General features: G+C 43.3%; 1 protein-coding gene across 1 annotated transcript in view; it reads right to left on the bottom strand.

Moving 5' to 3' along the window:
• Positions 1-2,594: 2,594 nt before the first annotated feature.
• Positions 2,595-24,674, bottom strand: part of SORL1 (sortilin related receptor 1) — a 162,934-nt gene continuing 140,854 nt past the window's right edge. The window contains exons 39-48 of the mRNA XM_081281228.1: positions 22,684-22,766; positions 21,365-21,461; positions 18,797-18,981; positions 16,432-16,551; positions 15,474-15,638; positions 13,932-14,106; positions 12,935-13,041; positions 10,354-10,546; positions 8,032-8,244; positions 2,595-6,657 (exon numbers count right to left, since the gene is read on the bottom strand). Of these exons, the coding sequence (XP_081137354.1) occupies positions 6,590-6,657; positions 8,032-8,244; positions 10,354-10,546; positions 12,935-13,041; positions 13,932-14,106; positions 15,474-15,638; positions 16,432-16,551; positions 18,797-18,981; positions 21,365-21,461; positions 22,684-22,766 (1,406 nt within the window). The 3' untranslated portion in view covers positions 2,595-6,589. The remainder of the gene's footprint in view (positions 6,658-8,031; positions 8,245-10,353; positions 10,547-12,934; positions 13,042-13,931; positions 14,107-15,473; positions 15,639-16,431; positions 16,552-18,796; positions 18,982-21,364; positions 21,462-22,683; positions 22,767-24,674) is intronic.

Consider the following 24,674-nt stretch of genomic DNA (forward strand, 5'->3'; position numbering starts at 1 on the left):
ATATATGAATATAGCAAAGTTATGTCCAGTGCATTCTAGTGTCTTTCCTTTTCCCATCCTCCCTCCCTTCCCTTCATTCCCCTTTGTCTAACCCAATGAACTTCAACCCCCTCCCCCATCTTGTGTGTTAGCATTCACATATCAGAGAGAAAATTTGGACTTTGTTTTTCTGGGATTGGCTTATTTCACCTAGCATGATAGTCTCCAGATCCATTAATCTACTGGCAAAAATAATAATCAATTTTAGAGCTAATATTCCATTGTGTATATGTACCACATTTTCTTTATTCATGCATCTGTTGAAGGGCACTTAGGTTGGTTCCATAGTTTAGCTATTGTGAATTGAGCTGCTATAAACATTGGTGTGGCTGTGCCACTGTAGTATGCTGATTTTAAGTCCTTTAGGTATAAACCAAGAAGTGGGATAGCTGGTTCAAATGGTGGTTTCATTCCAAGTTTTCTAAGGAATCTCCATACTGCTTTACTTTACATAATGGATGCACCAATTTGCAGTCCCATCAGCAATGTATGAGTGTACATTGTGGGGGCACACCCTCGTCAACACTTATTGTTATTTGTATTTTTGAAAATTGCCATTTTGACTAGAGATGGAACCTCAGTATAGTTTTAATTTGCATTTCTCTAAATTTCTAGATATGTTCACTATTTCTTCAAGTATTGTTGGCCATATTTATTCTTCTATATCAATCTCTCTTAAAACTGACTTTCCTCTTTTAAAACAAAATCAATACCTAAATCAAATGATCACTTTCAGAATTCAAGTTTTTTTTTTTTTTTAATGGTCTAGCAAATGGGTGCTCAACAGAGGAGAAACAACTGTAATGCTCATCGGATGGGTTGTTTAATGTGCAGGAATATCCCTATGTTAAATGGCCCCAGCTGGTTGTGTTTGTTGGAGTTGCTTCAGCTCCAACTTGAAGGTTCTCAGCTTCTCTGCTGCTGTCCTCAGGGCATTTGCCTTTGACCACCTCTTCCTGGTCTTCATTTGCCGTAGGCTGGGGAACCACATAATTATGGCTGACTGATGTAATCAGAATGTGGCAACTACGCTAAGGTGTCTCCTAAGACTCGGAAATGTCCTCCCAGAATTAAACTTCAAAATCAACACAAAATAGGAAGAACAATCTGACATATCCAGTGGCTCTCAAGCCAGGAAGTTTCTATTGTAACCCAATGTGAACACGTGAATATTAGCTATAGGTTTTTCATTGGGAGGGAGGAGTTTGCTCAGTAACTCAACAGAAATGAGTTAGAGTGGCAGATCTAGATGGTATCTAAGCCCTGTCCAGAGAAACCATGTCAAATGGATTCCAAGTATTAAGACCCCAATTGGAAAGGCCTTAATAACAACGGACACAGACAGCTGTGACCCAGGGGTTTTAGACACAGAGTCCAAGTAGAGTAGATGGTTCCTGTTGTGGTGTACTAGTCAGTCAGTCACTCATTATTTACTGGGCACTAATTGTTTTGGCTCAGACCCCCCCCCCCACTTCCTTTATTCTTCATCCATGTCACTAGGTCACCTTCTAGTTGTGACTGGCCTCTTAGGTAAATCCTTCTAAAGGGGGAAGATGCACTGGTCATGTGACATTATAAGTGCCAGAACTATTTCCTGTGGTGAATTCTTAAGGAAATAGTCATGTACAACATGATGCTGCAGGTCACTCAGGAGACTGGTTAAGCTGCATTCAGTCATGAGATGAATGCACTATCATGCATTAGATGACAAGTTATCAAAGCCTGAAAATCTAAGGCAAGGCTGTGACCAGGTCAATTCACCCAGGCGGAAGGTCTCCCTTGGCTGCAACATGTTGGACTGAATGTGTTTGTTCCGACATTGAATGATGGCATGAGGTTAGTGTGACAAAGCAACACAGAACAGGATGCAGGGTCAGAAATACCTGGGACTGAAGGCTGGCTTGGCCATTCACTCTGGATTCCCCTCAGTAAATGACTTCAACCTCTCTCAGCCTCTTTTCCCTCATCCATGAAACTAAATAATACACCAGAATTTTGTTTTGGCTCAATATCTGAACAAAAGCAACATGCCAGAGTTTTCAAAATTAAAAACAAAAACAGAAGAACCTTCCCTCCCAACCCAGTCAGCTCCCATCTTGACTTAGAGGTTGGCTCACCATTCTTTTGCACATGGCCTCGTTGTTTATGGAAACCCCCCTGAGAGTGTTCCTAGGTACCCAGCTCTTCCGCACTGCTGTGCTTTCTTAGATTTGAAAATTGCCCTCTTAGCAAATTGTCTCTTAGATGTAGTTATAGCTCTAAGAGAGCCACCACCCCTAGGGAAGAACTCCACTTACTACAGAGCAACCACATGACATCTTCCTACTCCAGCTAATATGAAGACACCGTGTTCTTCAAGGATCCAACATCTGAGACCAGGTGGTTAATACCAAAACGATTCCAGGTCTTAGTGTTCTCTCATCTATGACATACACACCTCTTAAAAGAGACAAACAAATCGATGGTGTTCGGAGACCATGTTAGTCATCTTTACTGCACTCAAAAGAGCAACTCCAGACGCACATAGAGTGGATTTTCAAGTAGGCGTTTTTTGACCCAGTTAAATTTTATTCAGTGAAAAAAGTTGACATTGAGACAAAAATTATCTTAAAATTGTGCAACAATATAGTAAAATCTTCAGCAGAAATCAGTGACTTGGAAACTTACCAAGGCAATTGAAATTATAAATACCTAATTTTGCTTTGGAGAGGAAAGAGTATACAGTGCTTCACTTTAAATAAGAGAAGAATAGGCCTTTATTTTGCTGCAAATACTTTTTGACTTTGCCTAAAGTTTCTAATAATTCTTTACAAGAGTCCTTAAATGAGAAGTGACATGGAATATCTGAGGATCATGTTCCGCTTCAGCATTCATGCTTATTCCATTTGAGCTATTACACATGAAACTAATACCATTCTTGGGTTATTACTTGGCTCTGATGATTAAATTCATAATATGGCTGCTCAAAATTAGTGGGAAGAAACATATGCACAATCTGTCCTCCCTCAACCCATGCTCGGTGGTGGTGACTTCTTCCAAAAGCTGACATCCTGACCATGGACCCAAGAGTTTGCACATCTTGCTATCTATTCCATATCTCAGTCTTGCATAGAAAGTAGTCTATATAAACTTAATGTACTGGCTTTTATTACACAAAAATTTTACCTGAAAGGCAGCACACACTCCAGTTAAGAAAAATAACATGATAGGAATGTCAAGATACAATCTCAACACAAGTGAAGATTCTGCAGAGTTTTAGAGTCAATTCCTAAAATCACTCTGGGGGGTGGCATTCAGTTTGGTTATATCTCTGGCTCTCTTCTCTATGGGAACCACCCCTATCCCCAGTCTCTGTTTAAGGGAGAGAATTCTAGGGAATTCACCCTGACCCCCTTAATGGGGGAGGAAACAACCAAACCTAAAAGAATGGGGTTTTGGCTCTTAGGAAAGTGCAGGAGACACAATTATTAGATGCAGTGACCTCTGGGTGGGAGTCTGAAAGCAGGATTCTCTAGGGAGAAATGGGAGTTCATCTATAAAGGGCTCACCATTCCATTGCTCTCCCCAGCTCCTTCCAAATGCCCAGTGTTTTGGGAAGGGTTACAGTCCCTAAACTGGTGAGTATGTGGCCACACATGATGGTCAGGAGAGATCATGCAGCTATGTGTCTCCTGCCCCAGTCCATTCCACAAATATCCCTAGTGATACTACCAGAGATGAAATCCTAGGAGCCACTCTTCTAAAAGGTTCTAGAGGTTCCAGCCAGCTCCCCAGCAGCACAACTATCTACCTAGGTCACCAGGGTTCCCAGTAGTTACTCTCTTTCTGGAAACCCATCTGCTCGGACATGGCCTCTCTCTGGAACTATGTCATTTCATCCACATGGATCCATGTCTCACAAAGCTCCAGGTGTGTTAAATGCAGAAAAGAGCAAAATCAATTTCCAGAGAGAACTCATGTACAATTCCCCTTCAGGGATGCAAGCACCTGACTTTCCTGGTATTCTGGGATAGAATAAAATTCTTTCCCTGTGCACTGGGAATTCTAAATGGGCATCTCCCACAAAGTACAAAACCCCCTTTTTGCAAGTAACCAGAAGGTCCAGTGGTCACCATGAAGAGTTATCTCTAAAAGGTGAAGTTATCCAGCTTCACTTTCAAAGGCTGTTTCATTTCCTACTGTTACTCCAACCTCTGGAATCTTGCAGATGGCATATAGATACATCAAAATCCCCACAAAGCTATGTGGAGGGAAACAGGAATGTGTGCTTCAAAAGTTCATAAAAATATATGATTTACACTTAGCTGCATCTATCTAGCTTAGTCTTCAGGACCTTAGCTCTTCTGTTTATATAAAATACTCTAACCCTAAAAGGCTGCTTGTTTTCAAACAGCACAGTGGCATCTTCCAAGGAGAGGGGTGATGGCCGCCTGTACAGGACTGTGCACTAGGCATGGGGAGGCACTGGTGACCAGAACTGGATGCTTGAAATGTCTGGAGTTGCCAACTGGAGACGTATGCTCTGTAAAAAGGCTTGCCTGTGGAATCACTGAAAACAATATGTCAGAGCCTTTTACATCGGCTTTTTATAAATGCCACCAAAAGTTGGCAGAACAAAATAGACTTTCTAGTGGTTCAATTAATGACTTGCCTCCCACCATACTGTTCATCTTAATGAGTTTATTAAAGCAGAGGTGGTAGGGCTTGGAGCTTAAAAGCTCCAAAGCAAGACAAGACAAAGCCAAAAAAAAAAAAAAATCAGTCTGGAAGAGGAAAAAAAAATCAAAAAGGGGGAGTGAAGGAAAATAAGTCAGAGGAAGGCCCATCATCACCACCATTCCATAACAGGAACAACAGGCCTACCCTGACGTCTACGGGTCAAAATACTCCCCACCTAAGATAGAAATGTTTACAACGAAAAAACTTAATTGGCTCTCTGTTTTCCAAACAATCCCTAGACAGAATGAAACTCTATTACTACCCAAGAATGATACTTTTGGTTAAAAAGAAAAAACAAACAAAACACCTGTGAGAAGGTGACACATTGCATTGAAGGGGAGATGGGGCTTCACAAAGCTTGCATATAAAGGACACATATTCATCGGCGTGACTTTGGAATATTCCCAGAGCTTGCTGCTTCTCAGCTGGGAGGAAATTCTGCAGTGAGGTTGCTCATACAGTAAAAGTCACAGTAATGCTAGACATTGGTGCCCACAACACCAAGTCTAAAGACAGGCAGCAGTCCACAACGGATCCATGTAACTTTCAAACGACCATGATTTGAATACAGGGGTGGCATTTTAATGGCAGAAGGATGAAAGCATAGCTTATCTTTTAGAGAGAATAAATGAACAAAGCCCAGTACTGTTGCTACTGTGGACTGGAGGGAGTGGTTAGATCGCCTCCATCGCTGTGAGCATGTTGAGCTCTTTCTCTGTAGAACGGGTGAGGGCACAGACAAGCGAGGTGGATGAAAAGAAAAAAGAGAAAGGAGGCACTGACCCAATTCAAAATAACTGCACACTTCAGTATGTTTTGTTGAGGACAATTCAGTGGCCACCTCAAACCAAATATAAAATTTTATATTTGAGCTTCTTTAGTGGCGAGTAAAAACAAAAACTGAAAATGCAGAAATCACATACTATTTTTTGCCAGTGTTATCTATCATGGCACAGATCTAGAACTCTCTCCCACAACCAGAGTTTATTTTTCACAATGACAACGATCCCAGTGTATTAGAAAGCAGTGCTATTACCTGGTAACTTTTGGAGCTACACCTTGTTCAGAGGCATATACAGTAAAATGCCAGGGTTAACATCAACACCTGTGGCTTGCAGGGCTTCCCCAGCTGCAGCTCTGCCTAACTTAAATCTAGAATAACTCAGAGCTCTCTTCTGCCAAAGACCATTACATGACACACAAGTGAATAAAAATGGATTCTTTTGGAATGGCAACAAAATCTTCTGTTCTCTACCGCCCAACACTCTGGACGAGGGGCTTATAGTACGTGGTATCAGATGACCACTAAAGCCTGGCCTTATATAGAGTCCCAATAAATTAACAAATAACATAAAAGAACCTTCCCCCATAAGACACCCAAACACTTACACATAAACTAAATCCAAACAAAATGTAAAATTTGAACACACTCTCAAGGAGGAGGGATTCCACCCATCACTCTCTCTTGAACTTTTTATTAAATACATTTCTGTGTCTTAGAAAAATAATAAGAACGGCCAATTTATTGAACCAAAAATAATCTCACAGACTTAGAAGCATGCCCAGCAAGCACAGCCGTGTAAGACTACATTAATGTCAAATCAAAGCAATTTGGTTACTAAAATCAACCTGGCTTGAAGTTCACAGTTGATCCCTACAAAGTTTATTCATTCCTTTCTTTCCTTTTTTTTTTTTTTATTTTTTGTTGTTGTTTTGGGCCCATATAAAAATAACATATTGCAACTCAAAGTGCATCTTTTAAAATAAACCATCAGCTATCTTTATCAAATAAAATATTTACACCATTTGGTTTCTAGTGAGGAAAGCTGTTTCAGGCTATCACCATGGGGACGTCGTCTGAAAATCCAGTAATCATGGGAGCATCTTCATCGTCCTCCCCTAAAGACAAAACAGTCAGGCTTTGTGAGTTCCAGCACACAGGACCTGAGCCCATGAGCCACTGCTCTGCCCACCCCCACCTTATCCACCCCCAGCTAAACCCACAGCATCGCCACCTTATCCACCCCCAGCTAAACCCACAGCATCGCTGGCCACTCACAACCATCAGTCCTAAACTCGGCTCCTCTCTGCTGCTCTTAGGTCATCATCCCTATCAATAGGTGACCAAGCTTATTTTAGCGGTAGCTTTAACTTATTAGACAAACAAAGCAAGTCAAACTTGAAGGAAGAAGAATCTCATTGCCTACTCTAAAACAAATGGGTAGTTTCGCTTCCCCAATTTGAGTTATTCACACCCAACATTGGCACACCATACTTCAGTCTGCTTTCTCTTTTGAACCCACCCTGTTTTGAGAAAAAGGAGGAGGATTAAGAACTATGAGCCCCACTTCCCAGACTAATGGCTGTCCCTTTGACATTCCTGGTATGAGCCTGTGCAACTAAGTGCTGATCCACAGTTAGTGGGGACTGCATGGCTCGGTAACAGGGTAAGACTTTTTGTCCCCAACAGCGGCAAGCAAAGAAGCCACCCATTCCTTACTGATTAAGCAAGGAAGGCAGCTGAGAAGTGAGCAGGGCTCATCTCATATGATCAGTGAGAGGAAATACATAAATGTCTTTATAGCAAAGAAAAATAATCATAACTGGTTTATAGGAAAAGTAAGTATGCAAACTCACATTTAGCAGCCTGAGTTGAGGTGCTAAATAAAATACCCACTTTCTTATATAAAGTGGTTTACAAGTTCTCCTAGTGTTCAAGAAGAGCAGCGTGCAAAGGTTTTAAGAAGGGACGAAACGATCTCCTTCCTTCCCCCACAATACATGTTATCACAACATAAAGTAAGAATGGCTGATGAGGCTGCACTAGCAACTGGAAGGGGAAAGAGTCGCACTAAAGGGCATCTTCTGATAGAAGCCGACTGGGGAAGCACTACTTTTGTCTTTACCAGGCTCTCCAGCCCAGGCACCCACACAATTCAAAATCACTGCATATACCAGTCTGACCTCAGGTCTGGGAAGAACACGACAAGACGAGTCAGATGGACGTTCTTGAGAATTTTCCCATAAGCAGGGCGTCTAAAGCCCATGGCCTTCCTACACAAGGCACGCTCCTACCAGTTCTTCCCTATTTCAGGTCAAACTACACTAGTAAACAGAACATAATACTTTAATTTCGGAGCAAGGTACAAGCCATGAGTTCCAAATGGTTTAACCCTAAGCAGGGAATCACTAGCTAATGAACAACTCCTCTCATGTCAAAAGGTAAGCTGGAGGTAGGTACTTCCCAATCAGATCAGTGGCCCTGCCACTTACCCAGATCATCCCCCGAGGAGAAGATTGCTGAACCCAGCCTCGAGCTGTAGTGGCTGTTAGCAAAAGCAGTGAAGCTGCTCTGTAACCTCCGATGCTTTGTGTACAGGATGGCAAAGCCGACCCCCAGGCTCAGCAGTATCAGGAACAGGATGGGAACCACTACGGCAGCAACATCAGTAGATCTGGTAGCCTGAATGGCTGCTGTATCTCCCCCTGCAGAGGCAAAATTCCCAACCATGAGCCTCCTTCCTGAGGGTAGGAGAATGCACCAGGTGGCTCCGCAAGGCCCCACCTACCAAAAAAGCTAGAAGTTCAGCACAGCTACCCAATCACCTGTCTGCTGTGATGCGTTCCTGCACGTGCATGAGGCCTGAATGTTTCCCAACCACTCGCCCTGAGTGACAGACCATGGGCCTTGCGCATGCTAATGCGGTAATTACATTAGCCTCCTAATCACTGCCTAGTTGGTTATTTAGATAATCTCTTGGAAGGGAGACCTTTGTTGGGGTATCAACATTGATTTCATTAGCATTATTACTTAAGACCACTTGCTCGCCTTACATGAGAGGATGTGAAATCAGACCACTAATTAACGAGATTGCAATTATTTCCCCCTACTTGGCACCAAAGTCACTCTGAACTGCAATTACCTGAAGCTCCATTAAGTGATACAAACGAGATTCCTTTACTACAATACTGACTTAACAGCTCGTGAAGTTTTATAAGGTTTTTTTTTAAACTTAAGTAAAACAAAAAAATGAGGGAGATCACCTTTCAATATACCTTTAACATTTTTTAAAGTTCTCTGCAAAGCCACTTAGATGTTTATAACCTAACAAAGAGGCCACTTCCCTGGTCTTATAGAAATGAAGTCTTATTATGATTTACAGATACAATCATACCACTGGGGCTCAGGGGCAAGCCATCCCTCTCCAACACCCTTGTTAGGGAAGGGGCCGCCATCTTGAAAGGGGGTAAACTGTTCATGTCAAAAGCCCCTAAGGGAGCAGGGCCAGTCTGAACCTGAGCCAAGAAAATGGAGCTTAAGAGTCCATTTTTAGCCAAGGAGGCACTGTGGACTTTCCTGGTCTAGGTTTCCATAGGCTTGGGGGTTATTCTCCAGTGTAGTGGGAGGTGGCCCAGCAAGGGATCTGCTACCCAGGGATTCAGCCTGGCAGGATACTCACAAAGATGGCCCAGAGATCAGTCATCTCTGCTAAACCTAATCCAGCAATTTAATATTCATGCCTTTATTTAAAATTCTCATTTATTTTCTTAAAAAAAAAAACTTTAGAAAAAATACTGTCAAACTCTTATTTAATGTGTCCTAGGCCATCCCAACTGTGCAGTGGTAAATAAGAAAAGGCTGGAGCTCAGTGGAAGCATCAGGAATGAGAGCTCCAGATGGTCCTCGTTTCAGAGGCAGCTGGTCCGGTCCTCACAACAGGTTTTCCTGGAGTATACTGCACAGGTTGCTAGCTAGTTTCACTTGAAAACTGGGAGCTAGTAAGGAAACAGGAGGTTAACAAGAGTTCTGCTGTCTGTTTTTTGTGGGACCTTCTCAGAGCCTCTGATTCACCATGATTCACCAGAGGAAGGTGGAAAGCAGGGCTCCCTCTTTTAGGAGGATGAGTATTCTGCATGATCATACCCAGGAAATATTATGTGCTGGAACACTTAACAAATTAACACAAGATTTTGGCTTGAGCCCTGGTTAGTTCTTGGCTGGGAGTGAATGTAACTAAAAAGACCAGTGGCAAAATGTTTGTTGAAATCCTGGCCAAGCTATGCCGGTGCAAACAGACTTTGGGTAAACCCTGAGCATGGCCCAGCACTGGTATCTATGAGTTTCCTAAGACATAGCCCAGGCCCAAATTGGGATCCAGATCTGAGGCTGACAACTCAGATGACCGGAGGGCTAGATGGTCAGTTTCTTCACACGGAGGAGAAGAACTACTGACTTGCAGGATCAGAGGGTGTGTTAGCATGTTAGAGGCTTTGAGAAGTCCAGCAAAAATGAACAACAAAACTCTTGCTAAGCTGATGTTTCTCACATTGCACCTCCATTTTAAATAAAATGTTCCCTTTCTCGTACTTTGCAATCAGAATATGGTCACCTTGTAAACTCAGCTTCATGCTATACCTGGCTCAGAATTTGTTAACTAAATTTGTACCTCATGATATCGAGACCTAAATGACTTTCCTCTGAGCTAAGAGAACATTTCAAGTGTCTTTAGAAATAGACACATGTTCATGGGACTACTCTACATCCTTCCTCTTTCCCCAGAAGGGACAGCAGAAACTGGGTGCAGGGCAACTTACCAGACCCCAGCTCGTCATATAGTAGGACAGCAGGCTCCCCACAGATCTGGCTGCCAAAAAGACATCGTGCTTGGACAGTGAAAGTATAATTATGACCCATCTTCAGGTTGGAAATTTTAAAGAAATTGTCAGTAGTATTCCCAAGGTAAGCTGTGAGATTCATGGCACTATCAAACATATGTATCTCGTAGCCCTGAAAACAAACACATACAAGACTTCTCAGGAGGTCAAATAAGGAACCCAACAGCTTCTACTACTGGTTCCAGCCATGTCTGAGCCCCTTACTGCAGCTTTTATAGATGCTAAAGCACTCTGAGTTTCTCACTAGCTTTTAAAAAAAAAAAACATTACCATGGAGACACTGCATTCAAAAAACAGGAATTTTTCCCATCCCAGCATTTCAACTAGCAACGGCACCCACTTGGGAACTGAAGACTAAAAGTGAAAAGTGTGGCCCAAGGAAAGCTATTTCAGCATATATACACTCAAAATTCTGATCAGCAGTCACTTGTCTCAAGCAATATTCAATACCACAAAGAACCTGGACTCTTCAGCCACAGCTGGTAGTATGGGATTTGACTCATACTAGATCACCCTTGGCGTGGCCTCCAGCAATAGGTAAGATAAGGGAATTTACAATCAGAAAGGACAGCACGTTTCTCCTTAGTGCAGTACTTAGGAAGACCACTGCCAGCTTGCTTCCTTTCTTTCTAGCTCTTCCTAAGCTGATCCCAGCTCTGACCGTCTTGGCTGTGATAACAACATTTCAGAAGGCACAGGCACCTGTGCATGGGAGAAGGGGATGGGATAATATTCTGGACTGTGTCGGAAGACTCCTGCCTGAATTCCTGTGAGGGAAGTCACCCTCTGACAGTGCTGACCCAGGATGCTGGATGGCATCAGGCTGACTACTGGACTTCACTAGTGATTTCAGTGCCAAAGCTACAAACATCCATTTCCAGTGCCTCAAAAATGATTCCATCCATTATCTCTATCCTCACAGGGGAGCACTGCGTAATCAGTGATTTCTTGTTCACATTACATTGACCTGTCTAGTCTCCCAACTCCAAGCCAGAGAGAAGGGGAAAGGGCAAGCTATGCTGATGCCAGGACCCCCCCCTAGGAATGGAACACTGACCTACATGCAACTCCAACCTAAAAGCTGGGCTTCTGCCGTCCCCAGGCAGCATCACCTAATGGCTAATGGAGGCCAAACTGGGCTTCTTGGCACCTGCCTGGCATCCCATCCCTGTAGTTATTTCTATAAACTAGCAATTTATACTGACTATCTAACATATATTCAGTCTAGGACATCTGAAAAACACACAATAACATAAAGAAAATAATTTAAATTACACAAACATCAACAACCTAAACTTTATTTCAATAGTTCTCTTCTGTTGGGAGTTGTTTCTTCTATTATTAATAATGCATATAAATTTTTATGCACATTGCTTCCTAAGAGAAAACTTTTGGAAGAATTGCTGGATCAAGAAGCATGAACACTTTCAATGTTTTTGATACATATTACCAAAGGACCTTCCAGGAGGGTGAACCAACACGTATTCTCTGAGTGCTTTGTTCCCCTGATCACCCACGTTGATGACACACACTCTTCCCCCGGGGTCTTTGCTGATTTAACATACAAGTGCCTCATCCTTTTTGTTTGGACTCTCAGTGAGGTTAAACCTTTCTCCACTGGCTTACTGCTGCTGGAATTTTTTACTTCCTTAACTATACCTTTTTCAAATGGGAACATTTATTTTGAATTGATCCAACAACATTCTTAGTATCTAAAGATATTACCATTTACATGTCGTAGCTGGGAAACTCTCACAGAGTGATGAGGATTTTCAAGTTTGACTTGAGCTTTGCTTGTGACAGTGCACTGTGACTGCTGAGGCCCCTTGGGCCCTTGGTCTACACTGTTCCTCCAGGGAGCCACAGCTGTGTTGAGTCCCTGTTGAGCTCATGCCTTGTGGTCAGGGAAGCCAATCCAGATCCACTCAAGACTGCCCACTACCAGGTGGAAATCACCTAGGTCCTGCTCTCCTTTCCCTAACCTCTGATGTGGATGCAGCATTGGTTGCCAATGACAAAACAAAACAAAGCAAAAGGTGTTTTTCATAAGTCAACAGAGTAGATTCAAGTATTTCCAACTCCCTCTATTTCCTTTGGAAGGAAGTGATGATGTGCCATGATGGCAGCATGGCCACAGCCCCAGGCCTCGGAGTGACTGGGGCAGGTGGGCTCTTGGTTCCAATGCTGAGCCCTGGCCCAGCTTCAGGAAGCACAACAAGGGCTCCAGCCCATTTCCCTTTCTTCTGGGGAAGACAAGTACAAGACTGAAAAGTGCTTAGTGTAGAGATTCTCATCTTTAATGTGCAATATAAACATCTTGCTAATTAGCAATCCCATAGAAATGGTCCTTTAATTCTCAAGTTCACGTTGATGCCCTATTCTTTCTTCCCTACCCCCCTTTTTTTACACTTTCTACACCAGCATGCTGTTAACGAGCTCTTCTCTAAAATACCATTTCAATTACATTTCCAAAGTCATTGTGAATAAGGGAGGAACTTACCCTGCTTTCATTAAAATGCTTTTCCTTTAAAGCTAGACTTTTCCAAAACAGAAGAACGTGATCATTTTCTGTTATGATTTTTAAGGCATCAGGTGCTGATAATGAAACTGAAAATTAAAGATGAGATAGGATGCAGTTAGTAGATATATACTTAAACCTCCATTTTCCTGTTGTTAAAGAGAGATTAAATAATACTAGCCTCAGAGGCCTGGGTTAAGGAAGGAAAAAAAAACACATACCTGCCTAGCATAGAGCCTAGCTAGCACATGGTAGATACCTTCAATTGGCATCTTGTTTGCTGTGGATAGAACAATCTTAGCCAAGAAGCTTGGACAGTAATAGTTCTCAGACATAAGGATGGACAAAACCAAGATGGGGCAGGGGGTGGAGGGAAGGGGAGGGATGGAACAGGAAAGGGATTCTGCAGCTCCTTTGAATGGCAGCTGAGCAGACCCAGGGCCCCTGTTCATACCACAGCCCAAATGGGGCTGAGCCTCCACTACTAGTACTCCTGATACTGTCTGATGTTGTCTAAGTAACTGCGCTTATCATCTGCTTTCTGAACTTGAGACTGACTACCCTCTAATTTACTTCCCGGGGTGTTGGTCTCCCTGTTTCCATGTCAGACTGCACCAATGAACCCCTGTGACATCAGGGTAGGTCCTCAGATGCAATGCTCAGCCTGAGTGGTAAATATTCAGTTATATTTCCTAACTCTCTTGTGCTTTCCTCCTCTTCTCCCCTACTAATGTCAAAACGAGCTAGGAGAGAGGAGATTTTTAGAATGTGGAGAATATGGAAAACAAGAGCCACTCCCCAGTCCCCTGGGCCCTGGCTATCTCACTGCAGCCCAGATCTGCTGTTCTGCTGCAGTGTGGACACCGAAGAGCAGTGTTTGCAGGCTGTGGGCAATTCCTGATGGACAGCTCCTGACAGGTGGTCCAGCACCATGGGCATTCTGCTGGGCAGGAAGGCTTCTTATCTCTCTTTTACTTACCTGTGGTGATTTTTATGCTGGAATCTTTGCTCATGTTCCCCAGCTGGACAATGACATGGTATTTCCCTCCAGGTTCCAACTTGTTAAGGGTGTACTCCATGGTACTGTTGCGGGATTTTACTTTGTAGCTCCTGTCAGTCTTTCTTATCAGATCTTTAACTGCAATTGCATAGAACTAGGACAAAAAAAAAATCAGAGTGGTAATCAGAAACTTGGTATTCTTCATTCTTCATAGTTCAATGGCAGACAATGTAACCCAAGTACAGGTATCCCTCATCTCTAGGGGCCTGGTTCTAGGGCCCTTGTGGATACCACATCCCTTATACAAAATGGTGTAATGTTTGCCTACAGTCTACATACATCTTCCTATATACTCAACGTCATCACTAGATTACTTGTAATAGCTATTACAATGTAAATGTTGATATACAGTATTGTTTAGGAAAAAATGACAAAAGAAAACACCTGTACATGTTCAGTGTAGACAATTTGTTTTTCGAATATTTTCAATCTGCCTTTGGTTGAATCCATGATATGGAACCTACGGGTACAGAGGGCTGACTACAGAGTGACTGTGACCCTCCATAATATTCTGAGTCCCAAAGTCTGACTCTGTTCTTTGATATGTCTTTGGGGTAGCCAGGGCCAGCCTTTTTAACAAATATGTACTCAGAACTTACACAGATTTGAGGGAAAAAAGAAAAAGTCACCAGGAAAAGCCACATTTACTGTGGCATCAGGAGCTAGGTTAGGACAAGTAAGAACACTGAAATTCAGTACTTGACTTCTGCATCTCCAACACTGCAACAGTTATGGTATTGTCAGTGGAAAGACAATGAACAAGTGTTCAATGCTGGCTCTACTGGACAAAAAGCTCTAGGTAACTCTCCCAGGCTGCTTCTTTATATATGAGGGCAGGGAATAAAGGGACACGCAATAAGCACAGGAAACCCAGTCATCAGGAAGAAGCGGAAAGTCAAGGAGTCTTAGAAATCAAGCATTGTTAAAACTGACCACCCCCAATATGAAGAGGGGCAAAGATAAAAGCAATCTGAAGCAAGGAGAACTGGGAGGTGTTTCCTAGGATCAAGGCCCCTTCTCTAAACAGGGGTCAGCAAACTTTCAGAAAAGGTACATATTTTAGGTGTTGGGGGCCAGATGAGGACCAGTGTGGTCACTAATTAACTCTGCTGTTTGAAGCATGAGAGCAAACACAGACAATATGTAAACAGATGGGTGTGGCTTGGTTCCAATAAAGCTTTATTTAAAGAAAATAAGCTGAATTTGGTCTGTGGGCCTTTGTTTGATGACCTGTGTCTCAGAGGGTCAAGGAAGGGGATAAATTAATATGGCAGCCAGGAAAAACAGAGGAGCACCAACTAAGAAGAGGCAACTCTAAGAATATGATCAAGTCAGAAATGGGGTGAGTCCTGTTGACTCAACCTCCAGGCCTGTGTTTCCTATCCATTGCTGGACTCCCTTTAGCCCTTCCCAAGGCATGCTAAGAATAAGCCAGGCTGCCCAGATGCCTAGCCTGCTCACCAAGTCCTGGTCGGGAGAGTCGTATGGTGATTCCCACTTGATGACAGCCGAGGTTTTGCCTGTATGAACCACATGCAGGTGACGGGGTGGAAGCCTGCTGTCTGGGATCATCTTCACCACAACATAGTCAGAGGATGGCCCTTGGTAAGGTACCACCACCCGGACCTACGGCCAAGTACACACACAGAAAAATGATACCATGTGAGCTCACACAATCTTCACTATGCTCTCAATAAAAGTGACGTACACCAACTAAAATTCAACTCATAAAAAAGAAGTAAAATATAAAGTAATTCCCAACCTAGCCCAGACCATTTGCCACTGCTCACAGTTTTTTATGCTTCCTTCCAGAAATATCCTATGCACACACAGACATAGATGTGAGTGTATAAATTCATAATATATGCCCGTCCGTATGCGTGTGTCTATGTAGTCTTTCTTAAATAATCTTACACAACTGAGAAAACAGTACACATATTTTGCCCCTCACTTCTGACCCTTGACACAGGTTAGCAGTTTTTCCATATCAATACCTTTGGAGCTGTCTTTCTTTTGTTGCTCTGTGTTCCATTTCCTGGACAAGCCATAATATTTTTAGCCATTCCTCTCTTGATGTACATTTAAGTTGTTTCAAGTCTTTTTACTGTCACAAGTGCTAATGGACCAAACATCTTTTTCCATCTGTCTTGGCACATGTATAAAAGTATGTAGGGTAAATTCCAAGAAATGGAATCTGACAAAAGGTTTTGATTTATCTGTCTCTGTTATCAGTCCTCCCTTAGGGAGCTGCAGCTGGGTGTTTGTGATGCTTATGAAGAGAACTTTCCCGCTATCATGCACACCAATGCTGGAATCCAGATGTCCAGCTCCCCAGATCCAGGTTGAACTCAGGAACCCAGGACTTAAGACATCCCTTAAAAAATGGGAACTCCTTTTGCCTCTCATTCGGGAAACTTACCAGAAACAAATACTGCTCATCCTGACTGACGATGACTGTCATGTTATGGAGTGAAGTAGTCAAGCTCTTCGGGTTTCGATAGAGGTCAAGAAAGGATGTAGCATAGAAGATACCATAAACCTGATAAAAGCAGAGAATGGAAACAACATCAGCACATGGGCCAGCGACCTCATGATCTCAAAATCCCTCATTTAAGATCCTGCAAATGCTTCCAAAGAGCTCAAAGAGAGTTTTCCTTCCACATTCATTACGCTGACAGCACTTACAGAGCTGCACGTGCATCAGCACAGGTCAACACCATGCGCTCTCTGTCCCCAGAGAGCTCATTCTTGAGGAGAATCAGGCATGGAAGAAAAACAGGCATATAACAAGGTGCATTCAGAGCGTCAGATAAAACACTAAAAGAGGGCATAATGAGCCAGAGCCAAGAGGGGGCTTACCAAAGAGGGGGTACATGCTAGCACAGTGCAGCAGGGACATGGAGAGCCAAATTTTATTTTGGATGTGCAGAGTGGACAGGAAATCCACGGAGTTTGTAGAGTGAGCATGAGAATCTCACAAGTGTGTGGAGGAAACACAGGAGAAAAGGCACTGTCAGCTCCCGGAAGATGCCAGTTCTTCCTTTCTTAGTAGAACCGTGTTTCTTAGTGAGAACTACTTGGAAAGAAAGTCTGCACTTCCCACTCCCTGGGAGCTAAGGGAGGCCACATGATGGTTCCAGCCAAGGAGATGTAACTAGAAGTGTCCTGTGGGAAGGTCTGGGAGGGCTCATTATAATGGAGGGAGGGCCCTTCTTGCTGCCTCAAGTACGGGTAATAGCTGTGGCTCTAGGAGGGCTCCTGGACCATGCAGTGACATTGAAGATGGATGCCACAGGCTGGAGACGGCTGGAACCTGTCCTGGACCCAACTGTGCTGCTGTAACAGGAGCCCTGGACTGCTTACCTCCAAACTTGTTTTAATTGAGAGGGAAACAAACTGTTTAAAGAATGGTTTCTTTCAGTTCCGCTGTTAAAGCAGCCATTCTTACTCCTGCTGGTACATGTAGGAAACGCCCAGAGTTTCCAGTGGGGAAAGGGGATCTGATGAGGCTTGCAGCAGGGCGTGAAAGCTGAGTGAGCTTGTGATGAGAGGGTAGGAGTTGAGGAAGTTTCTTTGTAAGGAGAATCAGAGCATTTTCTCCAAGAGCACGTGAGCAAAAAGATGGGGCTGAAAATTATACAAGTTTGGAGGAGTGACAGAAAGGGACAGGGGACTGATCAGGATGTGCAAAGTATTTCCAAGGCCAGATAACAGTGCAATTTTCCCTAACTCTGCTCAGCATCAGAAGAACTGGAGAGGGGAGAACAAGGGTAGTGAAAGAGGAAAGGAGGCCCCAGGAGTGATTAACTGAGCATAGGTGGGGAAGTGGGGAAAAGGAGTCAGAAAGCAAATGCAAATGGAACAGGAATGGAGAAACGAGGGAGCCACAAAGCTCAGATGGGATGCTGCAGTCAGTGTGGAGGCTCAGAGCTCAGGATAATGCCTCACTGTGACGGGGCCTATGGCTCCATGGGGTAGGGTGGCGATGGGCAGGAACGGGTTCATGGAATACAAGAACCGAGGAATAAGAAGGTTCCCCACATGGACAGTGGCGATGGCAGTTCTTGAGGTGAAGAGGAAAACCAAGGGCTGCCAGAGCAGAGTGCTCAGTGAACTGAAGAAAGAGCCGGAAGTGAAAGTTCCCACAGGCAGCTCCTTTGATCTCTCACCTATGAAAGCTACGATGCATGTGACCAGAGCACAAGTCAGGACCAGCACAGTATGGCTGCTTCTCCAAGGTCACACGTAATCAGTGACCCTAAGATTAAGTGATGTTCCAGCATTCCTACGTTATGCCCTACTCTGGGAAGATAGCTGGGTGTGACAGACGACCCTCCCGAGCTGGGTTTCTCAATAGAGAAAAAGGTCCCTTTGCAAGTAGAATCTACTTTGAGGTAAAAGGGAATCCCCAAGAGGGCTCAGGGCTGCCTCGGCATCACCTTCTGGGTCATATAAAAGAGCAGAGGCTGTTAAATAAAACTTCTCATGAAGTCCGTGATCCAAGTTGAGTCCCCAAGCACAGAAATATGCCACCCTCTACCTGCATGAGGTCTACACAGTAACAACAACATGTGGTACTATTTCTTAGAAGCCAGGATAGAGCATGGTAAGGGATACTGGGGCTGGGATGGCAGGTGCCTCCAGAGCTAACCAAGAGGATGGCTTGTGTAGGGTAGGAAAGGAAGAACCAGCAGCAGAGAGGAGCCCTGGGTCTGTCCTGTGGCCTTGTATCAAGGGAGGGTCCACATTCAAGCTGTGATGGTCCACACAAGTGGCCCACTTACCACATTCCTGGGGCCAGTCCAAGAGCATTCCACTGCAGTCTGGTTGATGGCCTTGGCTTTGAGGCTTGGAGCAGGTGGGCGAACCCCTCTGGTTACCACATGCTCAAATGCCAGAGGACTGTCTCCCAAGTCAGTCTTGGCCCAAGCAGAAATCTCGTAGGATGTATGAGCTGTCAGATTACCAACTGTGAAAACAAGGAGATGCCCGAAGAGAGGCGGGGTGTTAATTCAGAATTTGTGTCAATATACACGTGCTATTTAAAAAAATAATCTCTCAATTTAGTCAGTCATGTAGGACTTTGTTAATTTAAAAGTTTATTTAACACTTATTTATAGATAAGCAGTCATGTAATACAACCTCAGGGGCACTGGGAAATTTCTCTTACAGCTGACCATCTCAGGATAAAATAGGTAAAACACTCCTGGATAGCCATTGGCCCTGTATTAGAGGAGTCTTGAAAAATCATGCCCTTCCAATCAATTATGCCACAAAATCAGAGAGGGACTCAAAAATCTGCAAATGAGGAGATCATCTCAGTGTCTGTTGCAGTAGAATAAATTGCTTGACCTGACTGGCCACAGGGCAAGAGCTAAATCATGTGTGTCCCACAAACTACTATGCAACCTCTAAAATTTGTTCCAAAGAATATTTATTGACACTGGAAAATCCTTATGTTACATGAAAAGAGAAGGATAAACTATATATAGTATCATTCTGATTTTGTAAAGATAGAGAGATCAACGTGTAAAAAAAAAAAAAGTGGAAATATCTGAAATATAAAGTGAAATTAAAGAAAATTCCATTACACATTTTATGCCTTCTAACATTTTCTGAAATAAACATGTATTCCCTAAACTAAATTAAGAGTGAACAAAGGGAGAACATGTTAACAGGATAACCTTTGGAATCAGAAGGACGAGGGTTCAAGGCTTGACTTTACCCCTTGTGGCTGTACCTCTGTTATGGTTTGGATGTGAGGTGTCCCCAAAAGCTCACGTGTGAGACAATGCAAGAAGGTTCAGAGGAAAAATGATTGGGTTGTTGACAGCATTAACCCAATGAATAAATTAATCCCCTGACAGGGATTAACTGAATGGTAACTGAAGGGGTAGGGTGTGGCTGGAGGAGCTGGGAACTGGGGTGTGACTGTGGGGTATATACTCGTTTCGGACAAGTGGAGTCTCTCTCTCTCTGCTTCTTGATCACCGTGTGAGCTGCTTCTTCCATGTTGTTCCTGCCTGGAGCCCCGAGGAATGGAGCCAGCCTTCTATGGACTGAGACCTCTGAAAATGTGAGCCCTCAATAAACTTTTCCTCCTTTAAAATGGTCTGGTCAGATATTTTAGTCACAGCAGTGACTAAAACATCCTTGGTAAAGTATTTAAACCCCTCTGGCCTGCTTCCCTGTTTGTAAGATGGAGGAAAAATAATAGTACTTGAATAGCAGCTGGCTGTTGCGGGGATTAAAAGAAAAGACGTGTAAAGTACCTGGCGTGAGGCCCTGCATTGAGCTGCCTCTTCATAGATCTCAGGCAACAGCTACCAAGATTATGCCTAACTTTGCTGATTATATTGGTGTAACACTGAGGCGACGGGTCACAGGCTTTGGAACTGGAAAGATATGGGTTCCAATCCTGACTCTGCTGCCTTGTGAGAGCACTGCTCATTCTCTGAACCTGTGTTATGCCTCCAAAAGATGAGCACCCCTCACAGAATTATTATTTGGGTTGTGTGAGACAACAGCCCCAGTAACAGCTTAGTAAAAGCTTTCACACAGTAGGTGCTGAATGTAATTTTTCCCCCTTGCATGGACTCCTTATACAATTTATTTAATCTAGTAAATATTCAGTTTCAAATAAGAAAAAAAAGGGACAATTACAGAAAACCTATAGTTTCCGTCTTATAAGACAAAAACAAGAAATGAATAAAACTGACTGAAAGTACTTTTCAAACAGGCTAGAAGCAGAGCGACGGGGGACGCTCCTGTGTCATTCTCAACATTCACAGACAGCTCTTAGTACTCAACTTTTTGTCTTAGAAATAAAATTCACCCTTTAGCCCATTTTCAGACACACAAATTTTAGTCGAGGCATGCTCTTTGCAGATGCAAGAACTGGACCCCTTCCTTCCTTGGTTTGTCTGTCCACTCATTCAGTCAACAAATATTTTCTGAATGCCAATCATGTCCCAAGTCTCATGCTACCTCTTATTAGAAGGGGACTGAACTAGGCTAGAAAGAGACAGACAACTAAATCTAGGAATCTGTTCTGATGAAGCACAAAAATCATGTGCCGACAGTTAATCTGGTCTCTTTCCAGTTCTTCTCTGGAGTCTGCCACTTCCACTTAAGGCCAATGGGTTAGGAGGAGGATTGAGCTACCAGTGAGTGAAGCCTTCTAACTAGAGTCAGGAGTCCTTTTACAGTGCCCTCAGTGGACAAGGACCTGGCCATGCAAAACCACCTCCAGAGAACTCTGCCCAGCACCCCACACATGCTCTGCTGCCAGGAAAGTGTTGGTGCAACCTTCGCTTCTTCCTGCTCAAGTACCACGAGATGCAAAGTGTTACCTTTATGAGACAGTATGCTCCCTCGGAAGTTCAAGGTTTTCTTCTCTTGTTTGTGGGCGTCAAATGTCCAGAAAAGGTTCACCACATAGCCATTCACCTGCCAAGATATGGGAGACACATATCATAATCAGCGAACAGCCATGGGATTCACCAACTACAAAAAGCAGGCTTCTTTAGATGTCTCATTTTTTTCAATGGATGGGCGGTTTCTTTTTAAACAAGTTCTATTTGTGCTACCATTAGTATTTAGCCATCCTCCATCTACTTCTAAAAACAAATGTGAGATCATTTATAATAAAAAATGTATTTAACAAACAGAAAATGAATACAGAATAGAAAGACAAGAACCAATTAATAAAGGTGGAAAAGGGAAAAAAATGCAAAGATAATTAGGCCAAGATAATTAAGGGTAAAACTCAGCTGGGGCTATCCCTGCAGTCAAGGCCAACAGTTCAATACAAAGCTGGCTGGTGAGCTCTTACTTCCCCACAGGAGTAAACACATCCACACACGAAGAAAAAATACTTCTTCTAAGTCCAGAGCTCAGAGAAGGTTGTGATCTATAGATCTTTAAATATGGGACAATCAACAAAATAAAAGCATTTTCAAGACCAAAGACTATAAATAAGGAGCAAGACATTAAGGCCACCCATCTCTTGTACCAACCCTCTCTGGAAGTCAAAGGTGTGACACTAAATTGCAGTTAGGTAGATGGCACAACGACTCAGAAGGCTGTTTGTCCCATCACAACTTCATGGATGGGGAGGGATGCAAAGAGGAGCAGGCAAAAAAGAGCATCTAGAAAGTGGGTTCAACTTGAGAGAGCAGGAGGACACACAACCAGAGTGGAGCTGGCTGTGCAGAGGGGCCAAGCAGATGGTCTGCTGGTGCAGGAGGAGGGAACCAAGTGGCTAGGTGGGGACCTAAGGCGGATGTGTTTCCAAGGTATCTGACGCTCACAAGAAAGCTGCTCTTCCACTGTGGGAACCTCTGTATTGGCACTTAGTACCAGGAAATCTAATAAAGCTGGAAATTACAGGGCATACATATTCTATTAACACCAACTCTTTATTTGCACTGTAGCTGTGAACCATTTAATTATATGGTTAAAGAAAAAAAAAAAGGCACCAGGCTGAGGCAGAATAATTACATGTGGAGACTCAAGTTGTTCTTCATGGGGGAAAGAACCAACCTATTCAGGTACTCTAGCTTCACCAGATCAAGTCATTCATTTTTCTTAATCTTAATGTGCTACATCACCTTGGTTCCCATACAAAGGAAAGCCCCACCCAACTAATGGTTTGAACTTTCCACATTACCTTGACGTCACCATCCATGGTCAGGGTAAAGCTTAGAGAATTCTCACCATAGCTGTCAATGTGGATATCTGGTGGTGGAATCACTGAAAACAAAAGGGAATTCAAAGAGAAACCACGCAATGAAAAGGGAGGAAGGCAGAATTCAGTTTTCAACTCAACAGACAAAGTGATCTTTCAGTTGAGGAAGAAAGGGCACTTCTTCAGCTGTCTTTACCATCTCTATACCACTGTTACCCTGAAGCTGAGGTTGGGCCCACCATTGCCTGGTGTATACACAGCAATCTTGGCTCAGTCGGGAAATCAGGTCAAGCAGAAAAGTTCCATTATGTAACCGTCCCAAGCAGCCTGGCTTCGACCTGGTTCTTAAGGTGAAGAGATCACTGTGAGCACCACCTTTACTGGCACTGACAAAGTCCCAGCAGCCTCAACCCCTTTTGGAAGGATGACAATGAGATGAATCAGAAATGATAAACAGATGTGCTGCAAAATAAGAATGTGGCCTCTGGAGTCAGCAAACTTGAGTTCAAAGTTCTGTTTGCTGATATTTAACAGCTGGGTAATCTGGGGCAAGTGACTTATCTCCTTTGAGCCTAAAGATACACATTTCTATGAATGTATGGTGCCTACCACTTAACTCATGATCCCTTTCTAATAGTTTCATTTATGGAAGATTAAAGAGCTTGTAAGCAACTGGCACTATCTAAAAGATCAGAGCTCAATCTGAGAGCTGAGGTAGGCAAGGAGAGAGCAGTCCAGAGAAAAGACCACCCTTAGGTCAACAGATCAGCATGGTGCAATCATTGGACGGTCTGCCCACAAGAAATCTGTCACTGCTGAGACCAGCGTAATTCAAGATGGTCCCACTGGATACATGTGACCAGAAGACACCATTTAAATGAATGTGTTTATGAGATTCTCAGCACATATGCCCCTTATATAGGAAAGGCAAGAGAGATTCAAAGTAGTGGGTAATATCTGGTGGCAAAAGAGATGTGTCAAAATCTGGAGGAGTCCCTCCAAATGATAAACAGATCATGAAACTGGGCTTGAGGAAAACACAATAACCAGAAGAAAGAGTGTGAGAAGTTTCAGAAATCCAAATCAGAGTCCAACAGCAAGGATGTTGTGTTAAAGCCAACCCAAATTAAAATCATGGTGATCAGGGACATGTCACAATTTTCTTCAAAGCCCAGTTTCTTCAGCTACTAAATGAGGATAAAAATACTTATCTCTATGAACTCAAGTAAACAAGAAGCATGGTGCTTACTGTACCAAAAGAGCTCATTAACAGGTTGGTCCTCCATGGCTATTATTACCAATCCACCACATTCGCTAATGAACCTGCATTCTGGCTGATACCACTGCTGCCTTTGACCTTCATCTTCTTATGTTATGATCCCAGGTCACAGATATCTCACAATACTTGTTGACACAGCACAGTTGTCTCTGTACATACTCTAACCAAAACCCACATGAGGAGCTGAAACTCATCAAAATCAGAGAGAAAAAGCTTAAGAAAAGCAACCACCCCCTGAGATTTTCAAGTGTAGGTAAGACTTGTGCCTGCAAAGCTCAAGGAAGTCTCTTGCTTTACAAAAATCCCTTCTATTAGGGACAGATGACCAGAATGTTTTGAACCAGATTTTTTGGAGAGAAAGAATAAGCCTAAAAACTAATGGATGGTGAATCCAGCAGCATGCTTTCTCCAACACCTACAAGCATTCTGCCTATCAACTGGCAGTGCTAAGTCTGGCTGCCTTGTGCCCTGACCTCCACGTTGCAGATTTTAGAGGGGATCAGAGTGACTCTTGATGTCTCAGAGCTTTTGTCTCACAGGCTCTGGGTAAAGCAAAGTCCCCCAATCATGTTCCACACCACAGAGTTCATGTGATTTTTATATTTCCAAGTCCAAGAATGAAAGTCCTTGGTGCCATGGCTGAGAAAAACCATTCAGAAAGCTGAGCTACTGTCCATCTCCCAACATGTACCAG

This window comes from Spermophilus citellus, assembly GCF_964194105.1.
Source record: "Spermophilus citellus genome assembly, chromosome: 2".
Classification (NCBI taxonomy): Eukaryota; Metazoa; Chordata; class Mammalia; order Rodentia; family Sciuridae; genus Spermophilus; species Spermophilus citellus.